General features: G+C 37.8%; 1 protein-coding gene across 1 annotated transcript in view; it reads right to left on the minus strand.

Annotated features, from left to right (window-relative positions):
- The window catches only part of LOC150076333 (meteorin-like protein), a 42,974-nt gene that overhangs the window by 22,204 nt on the left and 2,384 nt on the right, over nt 1-18,386 (minus strand). Inside the window, exon 2 of the mRNA XM_090387085.1 lies at nt 5,363-5,757. Within this exon, the coding sequence (XP_090243211.1) occupies nt 5,363-5,757 (395 nt within the window). The remainder of the gene's footprint in view (nt 1-5,362; nt 5,758-18,386) is intronic.

Consider the following 18,386-nt stretch of genomic DNA (forward strand, 5'->3'; position numbering starts at 1 on the left):
TGTATGTCACATGAATATTACGAAATTGATATAAACTCTTGAGACTACTGATATCCGAATTGGGTTTTCGCAACGCTCATACTACACACATCGTAGGCATCACTGTAATCAGATGCTTAGTAATTGTACTGCAAAGTTCCAGCTTTCTTTAAACAGCAACGTTAATCTCCGCTCCTTGTTTGGTAAGTCTCTTTACTTAACGTTGTAGGAGTGCTTTGCCTTGCCTTGCCTTAGGGTAGTCAAACCAGTTCAACATACATACAGAATGCGAAATAGATGACACAGAATCTAAACTAAACCTCTAGTTGCAGAAGCAAATATGGGCACTGTTAAGTGAAGGATGACACGAATTCTGCTTGAAGATGAATTCGACGTAAAAACCCAGTGGATTGTTTTAGTTTCTCTGCCACATTAGATGACTTAGTACGACTGAAACCATACTGAGGGATTTTGTCGCTCAAAACCAACGTTAAACTTTTTATATGTAGTTAATCCACTTTCTTTTATTACTGCATACTACGTCTTATTTACTGCTCGATAAAGTCAATGTCCTCGTCGCATTGATTACCGCTATAAAACAGCCAATTTATTTCGAATATGGCAGAAAATTTACTGACCAACTGTTTCTTTCACGCAGTACTGGTGCAATCCTGTGCTTTTGCAATCCTATTGACCAACCACAAAGAAATTTTCACTGTTTAATAAAAAAACATCCATAACACTTAAGTTTTTTTTTTTTTTTTTTTTTTTAATGATAGGAAAACTAGGGGTCTTTGGATAAAAATGTTAATTCAGGGTGTACTTTAAAAGAGCTCGTGGCAGGGGAGGTATGCAGCGTTTACTGAAAGCTAAATTTTTACGACACCGTATATAGACAGCTTTCAGTTCCAGAACACAGATACTTAATTCTGAGGACCTGGGTACCCTGATATACGAGAAACCCCAACCTAAGACCTTGGTGTGTAGGCCTCATTTTATAGGACTACACAATGGTGCATGAGGGATTCTACACAGATGGTTGAGATAACAAGTGCAACATATAACACAGTCCCCGTCACCCTAGCAATAATAACGAAAAACGGCACTGGTGGCACGGGGGTCAACTCCGCCTACTCCCTCCTATTTTCCGCGGAACCTTCACTTTCATGATATTTTACGCTCCCCTACGTGTAATAATGTGGCAAGTGCAAAGATGGCTATTAGGGAATCCCTTCGCCATTATCAGTTTCCTCCTCGAAGTCCGAACACTGAGCCAAGGGAAAGTTTGTTTACATCGAAATAATGGAGAGAGTCACGCACGGAACTGCAAACCGGACATCGGTGACCCATTTCGTGAGACCTCTGAACTTTGCAAAGATCGGTTGAGTGGAATGGAGAGCATTTTGTCTTTTAGGAGTTTCTGGCATGAGAGTACGAAACGATGGAATCCCTAACTGGGTTTCTCCACGAAAGACGACCACCAGATGTTGCGCAGGAAACCAAACTCGTCACCTACGTAATACTTTAAGATTGTTTAAATTTGGGAAAACCGAACACAGAGAGAGAGAGAGAGAGAGAGAGAGATTGAATAAAAATGAACTGTCATCGACAGATTAAATTCTAAACGCCTCTCTAACATTGGAAGCACGTTTATTTTAAATCCACTATTAATATTACAAAATCACTTTGTGATATGGAATTAGAATAATTGAAAACAACTATAAATTTAGCACAAAACAGACACTTAAAGTAAACACAAACATTATAGTAAAGGATAATAGTAACCACTCGAAATAAAAACAAGAAACAATAAGTACTGAAAGAGAACTGAGGTTTAGGCGGATCTCATTTGTAGCAATTGCACTGAATTTGGAACAATTCGTGTAAATCTAACCATGGCCAAAGGGAAGCGTTCAGAAAAATGTGTCATTCTCGAAAACGTATAATGCCAAATTTGCAACATTTTCAATTTAAGTTAATAATACAGTATTCATTCAGTTTAATATCAGTACAGAGAACAAAACTTTGTTACTTGTAAGCAACAAAGTAGTATATATTAGCGATGTTATCATGGAATGAAATCTTCGATTCAAAGATTGAAAAAACTTTTTATTCCATTATTTTTCTGCCAAGTATGAATTATTATTATTATTATTATTTAATAATGATTATTAATTGATTGTGAGATATTTTAAATTAGGAAACTGGAGAAAAATTCGAGAGTGCGGACTGGCTGGGAATATAAAAACAAATTTCATGTTGGAAAATGCTTTGTGATCTTGAAGAAGGAAAAACAGAAAAGTTCACAGATTATTTTTTTGGAAAATTATGTCTATGTAGATACAACATTTCAACTTCATTTACTAGTTAAATTCCAGTAGCGTACAGTTTTAACTCTTCATTTTATAAATCGTATCCCAATAATTTTAAACATTCATGGCCATTAGTTTTTTTTTTGGTGGAGGACCCGGGGGACTAAACAATAATTCAATCTTGGAAGTTAACATGAATTCATCATAAGCAATTGAAACTTGCACCCATTCAGGGCCTCATGCCTTTAATCCCAACAACATGCAGATTCTCTCAATTAAGTAAATTCGTGTTGAATTCATTATTATTTCTAAAAGTGTCTTGTTTTTTAATGGCCATATTTTACGGTTCGTTGTTAATGCCCCCGCTTTTATTTATTTATTATATTTTTTTGTTTCAGCCAGAGCAGTGACGTCATTTTCAAATCTATAGAGATGTATTACTTGTGGATTGCAGGTAAATTAATGACGACGAACTTTGCCATGGCATTTCCACCTTTATGATAATGCTGACTATCCGAGCCGCAGTCAAGGGCACCTATTTTGAGTTCCACCCAGCAAAAATCTAAAACATTCCCGCCCATACCGAATTTTAAATTATGAGGCCATTGATCACAATTTAAAATTCGGTGTGGGAGGGAATACAGAAACATTGCAAGTCTCCACCTTTCAAATGTGCATCACCTCACGTTAACGGTCACATTATCCAATTGAAACTAACTGGAAATTCGTAAACAACTCATGTTTAGGGCCAAACCTTTACTCACTGTATTGGTGCCATGACATGCGAAGATATAAAAGTCCCGTAGCTTTTCTTCTATTATAACGTTGGTTAGCTTTCGACTTGCTCACAAAAACACAGTATAAAATTAGTCTTCATTTTGGAAGATTAATTAATACTCACAGAACACTGGAGTAATTTTATTCACATGCATGCTAAAATAAGCATACCATTATTATTATTTTTTTAGTCAGTGAGGCATTAAGAACAGAAAGTAGGACCCACCTTAATTCACCTATATGAGTCTAAGAGAATTTGCATGCTGTTGTGAACATGGAAGGGCATAATATCCTAAAAGGACGCGCGTGTTACAGCACTTCAACATCCTGAAAATGCTGCTTATAATGCTAATGGATCCCTTCTTTAAAGATCAAAGTCTACACTTCACTGGTTCAGTTCTGCATCAGCTGAGGAATAAAACTGTCGATGTTGCATAACTCATTATTTCCATATTCACACGAACTTCTTAAGAGAGGTTCGAATACAATCTAGACATCCTGTGTGCAGGGAAAGGCGCATTATTAGAGTGAAAGACAGAAGAGGAGCTAAAAGAAACTTTCACACAGCTTCTCATCTCCCCACTATCTTCACCCACCCCAAGGAGTGAAGACGAAGATAGTGGGGAAGATGAGAAGCTGTGCTGTGTATCTTGTGCGTAAAAAAAAAATTTTTTTTTTGCAAAATTGGCAAATTTTAAGATCCAGATGAAGGCTAAAAAAGTCCAAAAAATATCGGATTCACATTTTAATGTATGTGAGTAACTAATTGATATCAGATTTGTATATCTGCAGAGGTGCTGCTTTTCTTTCGTATGCTATCTGTCCAGAATATATTGTACTATACAGTAGATCTATAATTGTTTTTTTGTACATATCACTCTTGGACTGGACCTTTTCAGACGAGACATTTTTCACAGATGAGGCTTGGTTTTCATCTAAGTAGATTATACGGGCTACTGAAAATCCTCTGAACGAGGAGCCGCTGAATTCGCAAAGTACTAAAGTCTGGTATCATGCCGCCCAATCATTGGACCTATGTTTTTTATGGGGTCAGTAACTTCTGGGCGTTATGCTACCACTTTCGAACAGTTAGAAAATAAAGCTACCAAAGTGTGTTCGCAAGCCGATTTACTTGTTGGTGCGGTATGGAAAATCCAGAATAATTTAAAGACACTTACTCAATCCGTCCAAGATCGGCTAACCACAGATCCGATTGAAAAGGTCTTTAAGAGTTCCTCCACTCTCCGACAGGATTCGAATCCAGAGAAATGGCGAAACCACTGTATTAACACAGAGTACAAGGATGGTACTTCCACACATTCAGAGAGCTTCAGTGCTAGATTTGGAATCTCTTTCCGTGGACAGAGTAATTTCAAAGGAACTTCTGCTGTCACGGGACTTATCTTCTTTTGAAGATATTTGAAAAAAAAAAAAGCACATTTACGTAAACAATCTTCGCCCATTGCAGAAATTACAGGAAAACATTATCGAGTTCAAAGGCATTAACCAAGATATGCTTCGTGGCAGGGGAGTATTCAGGGGTGAGCAGAGGGGATATATGCTCCCCCTTAACCAAAAATTTGAAATTAAAGAAACAGAATGCAGGAGGCGTTCTAAAAAAAAACTCAAAAGCCTGGTAACTATGTCCCCCCTTACGATGATACCTGGATACGCCACTGCTTCGTGGTGTTGTATAGTGTCTATGTGCCTAACCAAGGATGGAGGACATTTTCGGCATGTTTTGTGAACGCTTGCTAAGATAAATGTATAAAGTACCAATATCGGAAGCGAGTTTCCAATAAGGTTAATACTGTACCTGCAGACACTTATGACATATGGCTACTTCATTATCAATAATTTAGCAGTTGATTATGAAACATTTCATCGTTATCTATTGATTGTATTGCGAGCACTCTAGAAATATCTGAAAGACGCAATGGAGAACAATTTAGTTGCCTGATAATTAAGGAATAATCTGATTACTTATTAGTGGTCTTCATAAGGAAAAGAAAACGCCTCTGGACTTTTTCTCTTCCTGATAGAAAGACAGAGGAGAGAAGAAAAGAAAAAAAAAATACTACAGAGAAAGAAAAAAAATTGAGGGAAGAAAGACGAGAGGCCAGAGTACCACTATGACTAATGAGACTCGCGCACGCACGCATAGAGATGAGAAGTTCAGTCATGATGATAATGCTGTTATTTGCCCATCAGCTTAAAATTTATGTCAAAATGTACATAGTGGTATAATATATATTTTGAAAAGGCTGACAGTGTGTCATAACTAATATCTTTACCTGACTGATCATCTGCGAGTTCCCTTTGAGTAGCCACTTGCAGATCGTAGCTGATCTTCATAACTTCTTTCTGTAAATCGTTAGCCACAGGCTCTGCCTCAACGTACAGAGCTACCTGACCGTGCTTAGAAGAGAAACACCTCAACAGTTCAGCAGGTTTGCCATCCCGTTTAGAGAACAGCAGGTACAGCTTCTTGTCCCCTTCAACGTACACTCTGGCACCAGAGGAGTCCAAAGAAAGACGTAGACATCCACGGAAGTCTTTTCCAGAGGTCCCGTGGCGCAATACCACACGTAAAGCTCCTCGTGGATATCGCCACTCCACGTGTCCTTGCGAACACCTCAAATATACGGGTTGAACGCCTCTGGACGTCTTCTCTTCCTGATGAAGACCACTACAAAGAAAGAAAAAAATAAGAGGGAGGAAAGATTAGAGTTCAGACTATGACTAATGAGACACATGTACGCACAAATAAAGAAAGAAAGATTATAGAAATGGTATAGCTTGTCAAACAGCATTAACGGTGGTTTAGAACTCTCGGGCCCCATAAGTAATTATAGAAACTTCTTGGGGGCCATTTGGATGTAAATATTACATTCGTTATCAACAAGAAAAACAAATCTACACTATGAATTACGTCACACGGAGTTTTTAAATGAATTAATTACTTTTAAGACTTCACTGAGCGCAAGCGAATGTCTCTTCGATGTCAAGAGGCAAAATGTTGCCTCAGGTATAGCAATTTCGAGCTCCTTAAATTCTGAATCTAATGGTAGCACTCCTTATTGTCTAGCGACTGGCTTTCGATTATGTTTTAATGCTGTAAAGAATGTGGGATTTCTCCATGATACCACTCATGGAGAGATCCAATCAAAAATTTAAAAAAAGAAAGAAAAAAAACATCGCTTAAACTACACCCGTAGAAAGGAAGACAAGTCAACATTTTTGTGGAGTTAACCCTGGTTTTGGCCACCTCATAAATCTAATAAGAGGTGCAATGCAGAGTATATATCGTAGCAGACATCGTAGATTAATACTGTAGCTTGGCTAACATGTATAATGGAGAAAATAGTTTTTCGTAATTTAACATGAAAATTTGTACGTAGGCCCTTAAGAATATCCCAAATAAAAATCCAGAAAAAGATCAGAGATCCTGTTAAAAATTTATAAAAAATACGTTTGGTAGTGGAAGAACTTGAGAAGCAATGAAATCGGAAGTGGACCAAAAAAAAACCGCTGAAAGTTTGATTCGATCCGACTGTTTTTCCTTCTCGAGTAATAGCCCAACATCTGAAGCATATATGATATCTATTATATTATTTATTTATGTTTTTCTCTAGGGACCGAGACTTGATAACTATGGAATTGCAGCTGGGCCTGAAACACGTTCTGAATGACCAATAGAATACATGCTAAAAATTTGGTGCTCCGACTTTTTCCTTATCGAGTATTACCCAAAGATTCAGAAGCGCCTTCATTATACAGTACATGAAAACTCGAAAAAGAAAAAAAAGTCGAATTTATTTTTGTCCGAACTTTAATGAAATTTGAAATAGCCGACAATTTTGTTTAGAAGTCTCAAAATAAAACAAGAAATAATTTAAAAATACACTTGAACACAAACGGATAAGAATAAACTCGAACAGCCCAAATGCTGCAAAGTTCGTGAGCATATTGGCATGCACATAAAAGTACATTGAAACGTGCTTAAAAATTTATATATTTAATAATTACTAATGTTTAACAAACTGCGCATCTTAAGGGAACCCAATCCTTAATCATGCACAGATACTGGATTTCACGTGGCACAGTTTCCAAATTCTAAAATTATACTTTAAAGAGCAAAGCTCTGTACTTTGTGAAACGAGTCAGAAATACTTTTTTTTAAGAGTTTCTGACACCATTAAAAAACTTAATTCCATAAAAAATATACAGGTGATATATTTTACTTTAAAATAAACAAAATCCCTCTTGAAAGTCAAGTAAATTCTGTCAATATGTGCAAGTGCACCTGTAATCAAACGCATAACTTCACAGGCGAAATTTCCCTGTTTCTTCGAGAACATCCATACAGGTTGTTCCCTCAGGTGACTGCTGTTAGGCACGTGGTTGGTGTCTTTTAGTGTTGTGTAGAATACCGCCGTAACCTTCACTAAAAGCATTACCTGTTCCTGCTCATGAGATTACAGATAACCTCCCGCTCGTGAGGGAAAAGGAGGGTAAGGGGGGACCGGAGAAAACAGGTTGTTTTCTACTCGTCAGGTGAAGGTGTGTGTTCGGTGTAGAGGCCTGGTGCAAACTTTGAGCAGTACAAACTTCATCTAGCATACATGCACGCACAGAAAAAAACTAACCTCGTGTTCTTCACGCTTTTCATAGCAGCTGAGGCTCATACAATCCATAATTCACGCTTTGTTCTGTTGTTTCGCCTTTAATATCTCTGCTACAGAAGTTCGGCGACCTGTTTCGAAGCGAAGGTTAATGAACCAAATAATTCTTTGGAGATAGTTTAGGCAAGACTGGTGAAGTATTACGTAAATTACCCACTATTCGGTGTTTGCATCACGGATAAAACTTGCGCTTGTTCCATAATTGTAATACAGAGCTCATCAGATGTTTAGAAAATTCTTATCTGTGTTGATGCAATTATCTTCGAATAGGCCAACTGTGGACATAAGAATCCTTGTCCATAATTTGCTAGAAATTTCAGTGAATTTTAATTTTTCAAACATTGTTGTTAAAATCATTTTAAGTCCATTTTGGAATACTCGATTCAACTAAAAATGCGATTTTAATCCTGCAATTTTCAGGATCCAAACCTTTAACCAAATTTATCTTTACATAATTTTGGAATTAAGGAAAGTTTGATATAACTCGGGTTCCTTCCGGTTTCGTCAGCTTCTGTATCAAGACCACACATCCAGTTGATTTTGATATTCATCAGTAATATAATCTTTGTTTTTGATTCTCCTCTTCATTTTGGGGAAAAGGTTTTCGAAAGACAATTTGGAGAAGTTTTTAACTTTCCAGCCCATCCGTATTTGTTAAAATCGCGATTAGAAAGTTTTAAACTGTTTTGTGTTCCATGTTTGGCCTAATCAACTTGGAATATCTTTCAATATGTTAATATAAATATTGGTAATAATAAAATTACCTTTTTACTATTGATAGGTGAGACATTTCCAAGACTAACTATTAATACTAAATTTTTAGCAGTCAAATCATCATTTGAAGTAAGAGAGAAGTCTTCTTAGGAAAGAATCCAGTTTTTCTACAGCCAGTCGATTAACTATAAAAATTCATAGTTTTGATATAAAATATTTTATATTTTATTGAAGTTTTGAAGTTTTCCACAAAAATAACTCGTGTAGTAAAGTTTATACTCGACTGTAAATAATTCAGAGTTGAAATTTTATTAATACTTAACTTTTATTGTAATGAGCCCTTCTTCCCCCACGGCTGTATCCGGGAGGGCCTCTTAACTGTACTGGGGCTTCTTTGTCACGCTCTGTATTGCACTTAAGTTATGTCCTGTAACCCAACCTGCATAAATTTTGTTGTGATAAACTTGATTCCTTTAACTTGCACAATAAGCAGATGACTTATTCAAAAGGAAAATTCTGGACTTTAAAAAGGACAAAGCTAGCATTATTTCTCGTAAATTTTTATATCCATCGGTGAAAACAAATTCCACCCACTCACTTCTGACGGTTCAGTTTGTGGTTCCTCTTCCTTGACTCATAAAAATCGTCAATTACAAAAACCACACTAATTAGTAGTTTTATTTTATTTTTCATATAAAATTGTACAAAAGATTATAATCAGGATGATATAGAACTAAACAATGTATTGATGGTAGAGTATATGAGCTGAAACTTTGAGACGAACAAAAGGTGGAGGGATACATTTGTTAAGGAGGTTAGAAAAAAAAAATCCCTGTTTTAATCGAAACGTTTGAAAGGCCGCTTCTGAGAAGAGGTTCTCTCACATTCGATAAAGATGACAGCTAGATTGCTAATCTAGTTCAGCGGTTTCTCTGACATCAATGGAGGCGCTATTATTAGCCTCCACTTCAGAGAAATATCACTTTGTTAGTTACTTTACATCGCAAAATTCCACCGCTTTTAATGCACCATCTCCGGTTGCTTTAAGAATGATTATTACCTATAAAATATTATTAGATTATAGAATAATAGATGTTTTATATAATTCACATCGAATTATGTGTAAATTTTATATAAAATTATTTTCGGGAATTTTTTTTTCCCCACACGTTGACCTGTTGCACAGCTCTCAATCGGGATAAGTTTCTGGCAGAGGTTAAAACCACCCGACACATGGTACATTCCTTTCTGCTCGGGATGTATTAGTGTTTCGATCATGTTACAGTTAGCGTGAACTGATATGTGCTCGTTCTCTCTTATTATGCAGTGAGTGGAGGCCTTCTGCTGTCAGTGTTGCATTGTGACACTGGTTTCTAGGGAAAACAGATACCCTTGAAAATGTTAACTTAGTAATTTCTGATATCATGTAGTTCACCGTCGGGAATGAATGGGTTAACACTTTGAAAGTCTTGAAGTTCAAGACTACAACATGTATTCTTTAAGACCACAGAGTTTTTTTGACTCCAAGCAAAGAACTTTTTTCTGCACGAAGGCAGCGAATTTTTTCAATGGATAACCAATGGTAGCAATATTCTTTTTTCCAACTAAAATCAACATTAAAGGTTCGCCTGTTTTCTAAGAAGAAGTACGACAATTTTTTTTCCCTCTTTTTTTCAATAAGACGCACTTTCAGAGATCAGATGCAAAAACAGAACAAGGGACTATACAGATTTGGGTTAAAACTGTAAATTGAGTGTAGTGGTAGGATTTCCTCAGACCTCCGTTTGGACACAAGGAGAGGTCTGTTTGAAACTCAAGTGGTTCCAGCAACTGACAAAACACGCAATTCACAAGTACCGCCAACCAAAGCGCTGCATCACTCTCTTTGAAAGAAACATTTCTGAGGGGCTTTTTTTATTGCCTCGTGCGAAAGGGGGAGCAGTATCAAAACATCAGTTGCCGCTGCAGACAAACTTAGAGCAAAGCCGGGTTTGCAGATCACTTAACTTATGTCTTGTCATCTGTTAAATTACACGTTATGACGGGAATGAAAATATCCGATGTTTGGTTTAATTTAAGGAATATTACAGTCGTGCACTTCCTTTTGAAGATAGAGTAGTTTCAGTAGCTTCAGGGAAGTTTGGATGAAATGGCGAATTGCATAACCAGAAGATTTATTTTTCTCTTTATTGCGAGTAACTCATTTCATAGTTTTTTTTTCCCCCGTTCTTAGGAAATCTTCGCTTAAACATACAAGATTAGAGACTGTATGTACAAGAGGGGTCTTCTGATATCAAAGTAATTTAGAATTAGATTTAAGTCAACTAAATTAGTTGAATTATCAAGTCTATTCGAGAACAGGAAAAGGGTATGTTTGCCTCATTTGAAGGAGTGGCTGTTACAGCAACTTGCTTAGCTCAATTAGTCAACAAGATCCTATCGAAATAGACTGATTAAAAAAGGTTTCAAAGGCGTATGGTAATTTAACGTTGATATACAGTAATATTAAACTACAATGGCTTTTCAACAGGCACTGAAACCCTAACATTCCTATAGACCTTTCGCATATTACAAGATGAACATAAACAAAATTCTCTTGCAGGTAGGCTTGTGACAGGGGACCTGATCAGGAACACATGTTTACCACGACTATGGACAAGAGAGTCGCCAGGAATTTTCATGAGAACTGAAAATTCCCATCTCCATTTCTCGATCCTCACCTCAGTGAGGATCGAGAAAAACATTAATGATGCTCATGTCGAAATTGATATGAGCGATAATTTTCTAGGATGGATAAATCCTTGTGAATCTCAAGTTTTCTAATATTAGGCGTTTTGTGACAGATTAAAAAAAATTCATTGATGAAAATATTTACTCGATATGTAGTTAATAAAACGTTGACAGAAGATCACGTGCAATTTTCTTATGGGACAGGACTTTTCTCGACTTGGACTATGATACCATTGCCTTCGTGTATATGGATCATAATTATGACGTAGCACTCTCACTAGCAGAACCCGGAAGAAGTACGTCTCGGCCAGAGACAGCTATCAGAAGAACTCCTCCCCAATTAACTTATATGAACTGCTGCCATAATTCCTTATCTTATGTGCCTTTCCCAACTTTGCCAAAGAAAATTCCTCACTCGCTACTTCACGCCCCAACATTTTATTGGAAGTCACAATGTTTTTTTTGATTAGTTGGCTATTTTGTATTTGGCTAACCCTCTTTAATAGAGAGCCAGCCAAATCATGGTTGGTAGATTATCTATTTACTTGCAGATTGGCGACCAGTGGCTTAGCGTTTGACTTAAAGGACAGCTTATTCTCCTCTTTACAGAAAGGTTTTCGAACCGTCAACTTCTGCCAATCTCTTTGACTTCGGCCCACCATGTCAGACTAGCTGTCACGACGCATCGCCGCCTGCCACTCGTTTGGAGAAGTCTGGGTTCGATTTCTGCAGGCCACCAGAACAAATTTCTGAAGTCCTTTTCAAGCTTTAGTTAACAGATTTTAGACATAGGGCGTAGAGTTTCCCGTTAGTTATTCCGGGTTTTTCAGGTCGGACAACTTTTATACAGTAAATAAATCGCACTTCTACAGACAAAATACATTTAAACCATTCAACAATGGCGGATCCAGACAGTTTTTTTTTCTGGCCCGGCGATATAACAATATGCGATTGACAGCGATTGAAAACTAAGCTCGAAATATTTGCTCCAATTTACTTAGGTTCGAGGAAGGGGCACTCGTACCCTCTGGTCAGTTCCCCCCCCCCCCATATGTGGATGATGGGCTTCTTCCACAGGGGTATCCTCCATTCTTTTAACTTCCTACTTCTTGTTGGATCGCCTTCCTTACCTTCTTGCTCTGCTCCCCCCTCCACTATCACCCCTTTTACATCTTCCCCTTCTAGAGTTATTATTTCTTCCTTCCTTTTACACTGTGGCCCTCGCAGGTAAGCTCAGGCGCGGTTCAGGGTTTTTCTACTGTATCCGGCTGCTTCCCCGAGGCGTTGGACGGAAATTCGGAGTCCCACTAGGGGCCCTGGCGGCTAAATGCCGGAGGAACAACAGACCAACATAATCCCACACTACACTACACTATGCAAACTAACAAAAAAATGCTTGCACTATCACTGGCATTTACAGAGTTTGTACTCAAAGTCAAGTCAAAATATTTTATTATTTTTTGGCGGGCTCCAGGGTTTCCCTTATTAGCCGCTGAAAGTAATCTATACGTTGTGTACAATTTATAACAATTATATACAATGATTAATTATACATAAAAAATACTTAACTATATAATATCGGTGTAGATACATCATTCTCCAACCAGGTCTCCGCTCCACTCCCAAGCTTCTTGCTCTTCCTTCGAGACTACATTTGAAAGATCGGTTCCTGCCTTATCAGAAGCTCCACCTGGTTCAATCCCTGGATGGTGACTTATTTAAAATCATAGATGATAAAAAGTATAGACGGATCATCCTAGATCTGCACGTGGTCTCCAGAACTACCAACTGATCTCAGATCGTAATGGCGGGGCAAGAGACTCTCAGAAAACTGGACTTGAGGAAAAGCTTTTGTTATCACAATTTGTTATTTTTGTTATTTTGTATTAGTTTTCCTTTCAAGTCAATGTTATCTGCTATGAGTACTTTTTTTTTTTATTATATAATTTGCTTATAATTAATCTTTACAATTTCTTTATTATCTCTGCCGTTTGTTAACCTCTGGCATGGTGCCGTGAAGGGTATTGTATGGTCGTGGTACCTGCGTGTACCGGTGAACTGTACAATAAAGATCTTATTATAGTTAACCCATAAATTTGAACTACGTATGTAGTGAAAAGGGTATCGCGTTTTAATAGTATCTATTAAAACGATGCCCTTTTCACTACATATAGTTCAAAGGTACACCGATATTATATACTTAATTACCAAAACCCATAAGGATTATGCCTTGTGCATTTCGTCTTCAAATACAATGATGGCACATAAAAAGACTATATACAATGATGATACATAAATAAATACTGGGCTTCGGAGTCCAGCAGACTGATTAATACATCAGGTAAGAGTAATCCAAAGAAACAGAACCAGTCTAGCATTTTTTTGAACCTCAGGAGTAAATTCTTTTTCTCCGTTTAAACAATTTCTCTGCATAGATGGAGAAGGCAGTGTAATCTTCCGAACAGTTAACCAATCTTGGCAGTTCAGAGCAGTCAAATACATTTGTGAGAAGTTGAAAGTCCAATCTTAAATCATCGTACAGGGGACAATGAAAGCCGAGGTGCTCAAGTTTCTTGAGCACCACAACTGCAGAGAGGAGTGTTACTTAATCCTAGTGAGAACAATTCATGACCGGTATACAAAAACGTAACGTATTAGCCAAGATTGAACCAGTCCATTTTCTTGTCGTAATCAACAACATCGGGAAAAAACTTAAAGGTCTCCCTACCCAAAGCAGAGGTAGACCAGGTATTTTGCCACGCTCTACAACATTCATTTCTCATTCTTTTAATGTCTACGTTTTCTTGCAAGTCAGTATTATATGTTATACCATTTACAATCGCAGGAACATTTTTTTCTTCTACAATATGAAAGATAGTGTAACATTACTTCATATTGGATTGGCAGTCGATGACTGAGGACCTGGAGAGCAGCTGTAGAGACAGTTCGACAAGCTCTACTTACAGCGAGAAGAAAGAATCTTTGTGCTTGAGTAAGATATTTTTGAACCAGGGAGTTACCGATTCTGTATCCCCGGGCATCAGCCGCATAACACACAATTGGTATAAATATACAAGAGTAGTATAATTTAATGGAAGATTTCTTTGCACCAAAAGTACTCCTGGTAATCTTAATAATTTTATAGGTCATTGCGTTTATTTTCTGAAGTACATATTTTGAGTGGTAATTAAAATTAAGACGGTCATCAAAATAAATTCCTAAGTATTTATGAGAGTTTGTACTGCCCCACAAAGTATACTTCGCTGTTTGTAGGGGGGTGCCGGTAGACACGAAACACTATTCACGTCCCCTCCTGGATCCGCCATTGCTTTGGAATACATCCACATCGCAGAATTGTGGAATAGCGTGCCCGAAGAATGAGCTTGTGCGGTTAAGCGCAGCAAGACATCTGTGGGCTACACCCAGTTGTCAAATAGATATCGGATCTCGGAGAGAAGCTGCACAAGTCAAATAACAAGTCCCTAACTGACTTTCTTGCCTTGTTTAGAGTCTGAATTCTCATTCTTGATCAAAGCTATAGCTTGCACACTTCTCTCACAACAATCTTTACAAAAATTGTTTTTGTCCTATTATCCACATCTCCAAATACTGTACTCGCTATAAATAAATTTAGATATAGCGTTTGGACGAATTTCTTTTTAATTTTTGTATGATAACATCGGAAATAAATTTAGGTAGAATCGAACAATCGGAGTTCCATTTGAAATGCCAAAATTCGAAAGCAATAAGTTTCAGTGTTAAAGTTTTTATAGTCTCCAATACGAATTTAAGGGAAAGAAGTTGAACTTTTCTTTCCTGCTGAAAAGCTTCCTTTGCTCTGCATACCAGCCGCCTACAACTGTCTTAGAGGCCAACACAGACGTTATTTGATAAGGGGAGCCGACCGTAAACAGCGGTCAATAGCGTCGGAAAAGGGCAGGGGTCAAACGTTCCACTAGGCAGAGTAAAACGGAGCAAGACAATAAGAGGCCGACGACAGCTAGCGAAGCGTGTAATCTGGTGGACTGCTGGCAATGATGGCCGCCATTAGCAGCACGGCCTCGGAACTAGCGTGCGGTCAGACACAGAATGCTCTCCTGCTGGACGGAATAACTTAACGACATAATAACCCTGTGTTATACAACGGGGAGATAGTGTCTAAGTGGTTCGAGGTACAATCGCCCTCTTCTCTCTCTCTCTCTTTCTTTCTCTTTTTTTTTTTTTTTGAGTGGAGGGAGCTGACGTTGTAGATCTCAAGTATCATTTGGTTCCGAGAGAATAAAATGTGGAAAATATTTCACACTGCTCTCGGCCAAGTGCAATTGTAGGAGATGGCTGACAGCCCGACTGGCATACAACGGGGCAATGTCGAGCATTTTCCAGTACGCTTAGGGCGAGTTCTCCCTACTCAAAGAGCACCAGCCATAATACCATTTGAACCCATAATCTGCTCCAGGAGAGAAGTCCTTCTTCCCGCGTTAATAAATATTCCAGTAATGATTGTCGAGCTGAATTTTGAGCCATTCGTTAATGATGCCTGCGAGACATTATGGCTACGTGAGACAATTTCAGCAATGGCTTCACTTCCGAAGAACAAACATTGCTGATAATATTGACAGACCCTCGGGTCCATTAATTCTTGCGCTTTTTCGCATTAATATGTGTATGTTACCCGACATTGGAATTTTTTAGGCGCTGTGACCAATAATATTTCTTGATCATGGTTAATCGTGGTTATTTTGCAACAACGTTGAGTTATTACCAATAAACCATTTTTCTCTTTCTGAGTGAAGCACTGTCTGAATCGTCGTAATAACTTTACAATTCGATAGATCGATGCCATTTTGTAAGACTGTCTCTTTTACCTGTGCTCAGATTCTGTTCTAGTGTTAGGATGCCTGGGTGCAAGAATTATGTTTCATCAATCTGGCCTTCCTTGCTGGGACTGAGGAGCTTCTTTGTTGGAATGTGGGGCTCTTTTCGTGGGGGAGGGAATCCTGGGTGCGTTGCATTCTTAGCACTTCCCTCAGGACCGACCTACTTGTGTATATATGAAGGAATCATATCCTGCCATAGTTATTCGTTTACGAACACACTTTCTTAAAGCGATCGAATTTAAAACAAATGAATAATTATTAGTTTATTAGGTGAATATGAAAGGAAAATTTGAAGCATTTTATACTGATCGTGTTAGAAGGATAACAAAAACAGTTAAATAAGTTGCGAGAAGATGAACGTTGTGGAAGCTTGAAACACCAGAAACAAGTTTTTGTGTGTGTTAAGCAATAAAGCTCTGACGCATCAGTATATTGTGGCTGTAAATTGCGTGTATTATGTGGGCGATTTGCCTGCTTGCTGGACGAAAAACCCGAGCTTCCGGGGAATAAAACTCGGCCCATAAAAATTACTCGCGTCACTGGCGAAATTCGAACTCTGGTCTTTTTCATCTAATGTGGGTAGGGCAATAACGATAAACAGTGGTAGATGACTTTCATCAACCGGTGAAATACCACCACTTTGCTTATTGGAGGCTTGAAGTGGTGAAACCCATGTTTAGTCTCTAGAGCAAAGTTTCTGGCATCCCCCCCCCCCCATACTTCTCCTTCAACCCATGCACGGTACTAAGTACTATAGGTTTTGATACCTTTCGTGTTTGGGGTTTTCATAAAAAAATATATATATCCACTATGGTACTGACGAGGGCTCAGAAACAAGTATTATTAGCATAAATTAGTATTCTAAGCGGTGAATGTAATGAAGAGAACTCATTGGACGTATTAGAATAGCGAAACAAAATTGCTGATGCCAAAAAAATAGGGCTCATATAAACGTGAATAAGAACGAAGAATTGAAAGTTACTTTTTGAACTGAATGGGTGTGGTAAACGGGTCGACATCGTACTGATGAGTCCAGCTGTTTGAGCAGGGGACTCGGGTTAAAAAGTCTGCCTGACAAAACGGAATAAAGAATGTCGTATGTTTGGTCAATTAAAGGACACCTACACTCTACTGATTGATAGACATTTGATTCAAAACGAAGCAAAGTATAATCATTTCGATGAAAGATGGCCATTTTGATGTATTTCACCTGCACTTTCGAGTCTGTCGACTAAATATTTATGCTTAGATTTCCAAAAATATCGAAAAGGAGTCTAATTATCGGTAGAATAATACGGTCTTTGCTTTGGATTCAAGGGATGAGGAAAGGAAAACATTAAACGGAATCATGATACACTGCAAAGAAATTGCAGTAAGTTAACTTGAACCACAAGCATTGGGGGAAAGGCTTTACTTAAGTTAAGTTAACCAGTTAAAAAAGAAAATAATCATTTTAGATATTCAGAAATCAAGAACCAACTAACTTCAATCATGATTAACAAACTGATATCATATAAACATAAGAATTCGCAAACAACCATATGCAAAATAAACTTCGGGAGCAAGTAATATTTACAACTTTCACGGCGCCCTTTTCGATATTTGCGAGATGGGGAGACAAAGATCGAATGCACTTCTGAAACCGCGGTACTGTTTTAAACACCAACGACCAAAATGCAACCAACCTACTCAGCACAGGCTGGAAATTTTATATGGAAAGCATGACACAAACGATAAATACTGTACACCGAAAAGATTTCTGACCTCTGTTACAGGCTCGACAACCCACAGCTCGCGGGCAACACGTAGTGCAAGAAACACCTAAAAGTTAGAGGGTTTTACATAGTCCTGCGGAACTTGAAGAAAGTATTCAACTGTTATACCATAGTCACTACGTGAAGCATCAAAACTACACAGTCACCGAGTACATGAACAATCAGTGAATGTATAAATGAACTGATAAAAAAGTAAAGATTTATTTCGCTATACGTTATTTAATTTGTGAATTGCTCCATGAAGCGTGCTCCAAAAGAAAGAGCCATTTATGTGACTTGCTGCATATAGAGACAACAGTAAAATGACTTTAAACATTCCAATTAGTAATGAATCTCCAGGACAAAATAAAGCATTCGTTGAAATTGTGGGATCAGTTGATGTTTTATAAGACTGCTATTCCAACAGTCTAGTGATCTCCGAAATACAGTACAATTTTTCCCTTCCATAGTATATAAACAGAATATTTATTTATTCTGCTGGGTTAGATTTTCATCCTTCCCTTCTGCGAGCGGGGTGAATTATTTGAAGACACCGAA

The sequence above is a fragment of the Mastigoproctus giganteus genome, chromosome 13 (assembly GCF_048544385.1).
Source record: "Mastigoproctus giganteus isolate SK-2022 chromosome 13, ASM4854438v1, whole genome shotgun sequence".
Classification (NCBI taxonomy): domain Eukaryota; kingdom Metazoa; phylum Arthropoda; class Arachnida; order Uropygi; family Thelyphonidae; genus Mastigoproctus; species Mastigoproctus giganteus.